This window comes from Octopus bimaculoides, chromosome 7 (genome assembly GCF_001194135.2).
Source record: "Octopus bimaculoides isolate UCB-OBI-ISO-001 chromosome 7, ASM119413v2, whole genome shotgun sequence".
NCBI lineage: Eukaryota > Metazoa > Mollusca > Cephalopoda > Octopoda > Octopodidae > Octopus > Octopus bimaculoides.
This window is the reverse complement of record NC_068987.1, coordinates 95,580,857-95,585,039: the sequence shown is the minus strand read 5'-3', so window position 1 is coordinate 95,585,039 and position 4,183 is coordinate 95,580,857. Positions and strand designations below refer to the sequence as shown.

The window sequence follows — 4,183 nt, the reverse complement described above, 5'->3', positions numbered from 1 at the left end:
TATATAACGTAGATATATATAACTCTACTGTTGTTTATTTGAAAGGCTTAACTATAGAGGTAGATTTGCTATAAAAACATTCTATTGTTATCCTAAGTAGTCAGAAAAATATTTGGGAATCTTCTCGTAGATCTGTTTACAAATCTCTATATAGCTACTGTTCAAGGGAAAACCCAAAAGAGAAATAAAAATTAATGATGGTATTTTATTTACATTATTTACGTTTGACTGATATTTGTCCTCATTTTGTTTGTTGTTAACACAACGTTTCGGCTGATATACCTTCCAGCCTTCATCAGGTGTCTCGGGGAAATTTTGAACCTGGGTTCTCATTCCTAAGATATTTTTCGATGTTATTATTATTATTATTATTATTATTATTATTATTATTATTATTATTATTATTAGTCAAAATTAAAAGAAAAGTGCCATTGTTATCTAATGAACAATATTTTGACATCTTGTGTGTCTTCAACTGGTTCAAAAAATAAATTTTTCAATCTACTTCATTTTGGTTAATATAGAAAGGATTGAGGTAACTCCTCCTGAAGATATAGAGTCAAAATTAAAAGAAGAAATGTTGGTATTATTCAATTCTTATTTCTTCTGCCAATGCTTTGCCGTAGGGTTAATCTGTTGTGGTTTGTACTCATTTTCAACTGAGAAAATTAGAATAACATAAAATGAAGTGCTATCGGAACTACTATATCAAGTAATCTTTAGTCTGCAATAAATAATTTGGGAAGAGTACGGCTGCGAATATATGTAGCCAAATAGGGTTCCTCTAAAAGGCCTCTGGTGTAACATTATTCAATAGGGTGCCTAGCTCGGCGATCAGAGAGTCTCTCTGAGTCCAGCCGCTATTTGTCCGCATTGAGAGGTCACAGCTCCGGTACAACGAATGCTTGATCAGAATGTCGCAGGAAAGAATTGCTAGACGGATTCTTCAAGCCGTGCCAACCGGCTGGAAATCTAAGGGTAGACCAAGAACGAGATTGTTGGGTAATATTCATAGTCTCAGTTGGTCATGCTTGCGAATCCAGCCAAAAAATCTACTGATGGTTGCTTCTGATAGAATCCTACGAAAGTGATGCATTTGGATTCTACTCCCATGACCCTTCTAGGGATAAAATATGGAAAAGATGGATGAATGGATGGATGATTATTAAAAAAATGTGGAAATTTTGAAGAAATATTGTGGAAAGAAAATGAAAACTTACCAACACACATAGGAGGGTCTTTGGACCAAGTATCCCGGTGGCATTCAGCATAACGCTGACCAACCAATGCAAATTTTCGCTTGCAGCTGAAGAATACATATCTCCTCGAATCTCTGTATCTTACTTTCAGGTTTGGTACTCTTCGAATGTGAGGACATCTACCCTCTAAAAGAATAAAAGAAAGAGCAACAATATCAAAAATGTTAACTGAAATTCTTCACTTAGTTACGAGGCTAAATTTTTGTTGAGAAGGAAATTAAGATTGTGTAACTTCATTCCTTTTGAATTATTATTTTCCTTTGACCAGTTCGTTTCAGTCATTGGACTACGACCACCTGAAGAATACAGAAAGTTGACTTCGAAGAGTATCATTGATCATATCGACACCCAGTACTTGTATTTATTTCGGCGTGGTACTTACCTTATTTTTTTTTTATCGTTCTCTATTTTTTTAATCGTTTAATTACCTATTTAACCTAGCTTACTGCATCAGTTTACACCAGTAAACACAGATACAACCTACCTAGCATATATACGTACATACTTATATGTATATATGTGTATATGTGTATGTGTGTGTGTGTGTGTGTGTGTGTGTGTGTACCGTGACCTGACTTTTCGTCCGATGTTACATCGTCCAACGTCAATTCGTCCACGTCTTTTGGGTCCGAAGTCTTTTTGTCCAATGATTTTCTTTGTCCAACAACTTTTTGTTCAATTTTAAATAAAGTCTTTAGAGAACAAGATGAACATCAAAATCAAATAATCATTGAGAATTTTATTGATGGGATTTGTCATTGGACAAAAAAATTATCGAACAAAAAGACGTCGGACCAAAAGACGGAGACGAAAAGACGTTTGACGAAGTGACGCCGGACGAAAAGACATAGCACCTGTGTATACATACTTATATATATATACATACACACACACACACACATATATACATACATACATGCATACATACATACATGATGGCTACTTGCTCGTTCTCTAGTATAGCCATCGCTTGATGTATTTCGGAATCGGTCTCATGTGTGAGCAGCACGTGTGTGACGTTTGAGGCTAGCAAGTGACCGACACTCTTTGGCACAAATGTTACATACATGATTCCCCCCCCCCCCCAAAAAAAAAACACGAGTGACTTGTTAGTCATCATGCACTTTCATGTGTCGTTTCAAGCTCCCAGCTGATAAGCAACCTATGCCATATTCATGGCATGTTGTTATGCTGCGTATGGTGCAGTCCAAGTTCAACTATCTGTACATGACTTCCCTTTGTGACTTTTCAGTCCCACTCTGCTCAAGTAGACTCTCCCGCATTCATTGCATGTCAGCTCATTTCCTGGAATTATCACATCCATATCCTTTCTAACATCCATCTTCAACTTTTCGCAATTCGAGCTACTGCGAACTTCTCACCACCATCATCTACTGCTTTCCTTCATCTTGCCCGGTAAGTTGCAGTTTCTTCCCATTCCTTTAGTGTATGTATGTATGTGTCTATGTATGTATGTATGTATGTATGTATGTATGTATGTATGTATGTATATATGTATGTACGTATGTATGTATGTATGCATGTGTGGATGTGCAATGTCCCAGGGGTTAGGGTAGCGGATTTGCGGTCATAGGATCGCGGTTTCGATTCCCAGACCGGGCGTTGTGAGTGTTTATTGAGTGAAAACACCTAAAGCTCCACGAGGCTCCGGCAGGGGATGGTGGCGAACCCTGCTGTACTCTTCCACCACAACTTTCTCTCACACTTACTTCCTGTTTCTGTTGTGCCTGTAATTCAAAATGGTCAGCCTTGTCACACTGTGTCACGCTGAATATCCCCGAGAACTACGTTAAGGGTACACGTGTCTGTGGAGTGCTCAGCCACTTGCACGTTAATTTCACGAGCAGGCTGTTCTGTTGATTGGATCGACTGGAACACTCGACGTCGTAAGCGACGGAGTGCCAATAACAAATGTATGTATGTATGTATGTATGTATGTATGTATGTATGTATGTGTGTGTGTGTGTGTATGTATATATGTATGTATGTATGTATGTATGCATGTTTATTTGTAAGACATTGGTCAATTCGGGAATACAGTAAAAGAAAATCAAAATTCTGTACAGTGGGATCGAAACCAGAACACCAAACATACAAAACGAACTTTTTGACCGCATAGACATATTTCTTTCTTACCAAGTCCTTTGAGTTTGTTGCGATGGTTAATACTTACTGCAGAGAATGTCTTCATGTTATGATAGAGAGAAAAAATGGTTTTTATCTAAGGTATCTAACTACAGTTGATGATTCCTAGGGTAAAGGACGTTTTCAGCAAGATATTTTCTGTGGAGGCTGTTAGTAGAAGGTAAATAATTCTAGGAAACAATTTTGGTTTCTGCCAATATAATCTTTAAAAACGACAAACAAATCAGTCAAAAGTAGCAATTTATCAAAGGACGAGTGATTATCGATTGATTAACCCTTTGCATGTCCTGTTTTTTCATATGTGATGCATAATACACGCATCGTACGTAATATATATTCTCATTTTTTTAAACCACCGGAGCAACTTAGGATTTATGATAAAAAAGTTTTATATATCTCAGAACATACATACATACATACATACTTACATATACGCCAGCGTACACACATATATTTGAAGACGTGTCGCTTAGTGGTTACCAGCTCAAGATCGTAAAGTTGTGAGTTCGATACTCGGCAGTGCGTTGTGACCTTGAGCAAAACACTTTATTTCACGTTGCTCCAGTCCACTGAGATGGCAAAAATGAGTAGCACCTGCGTTTCAAAGTGACAACCATGTCACATTTTGTGTCACGCTGAATCTTTCTGAGAAGTTTATGCGTATCTGTGAAGTGTTTGAACGGAGTGCCAGGAATCGAACACACACACACACACACACACACACACACACACATACACACACACACACACGCACACAC

The 4,183-nt window shown here is 37.6% G+C and overlaps 1 protein-coding gene across 1 annotated transcript in view; it reads right to left on the bottom strand.

The window, feature by feature from the left end:
- Window positions 1–4,183, bottom strand: part of LOC106868852 (MAM and LDL-receptor class A domain-containing protein 2) — a 54,841-nt gene that overhangs the window by 22,680 nt on the left and 27,978 nt on the right. Inside the window, exon 2 of the mRNA XM_014914293.2 lies at window positions 1,221–1,385. Within this exon, the coding sequence (XP_014769779.1) occupies window positions 1,221–1,385 (165 nt within the window). The remainder of the gene's footprint in view (window positions 1–1,220; window positions 1,386–4,183) is intronic.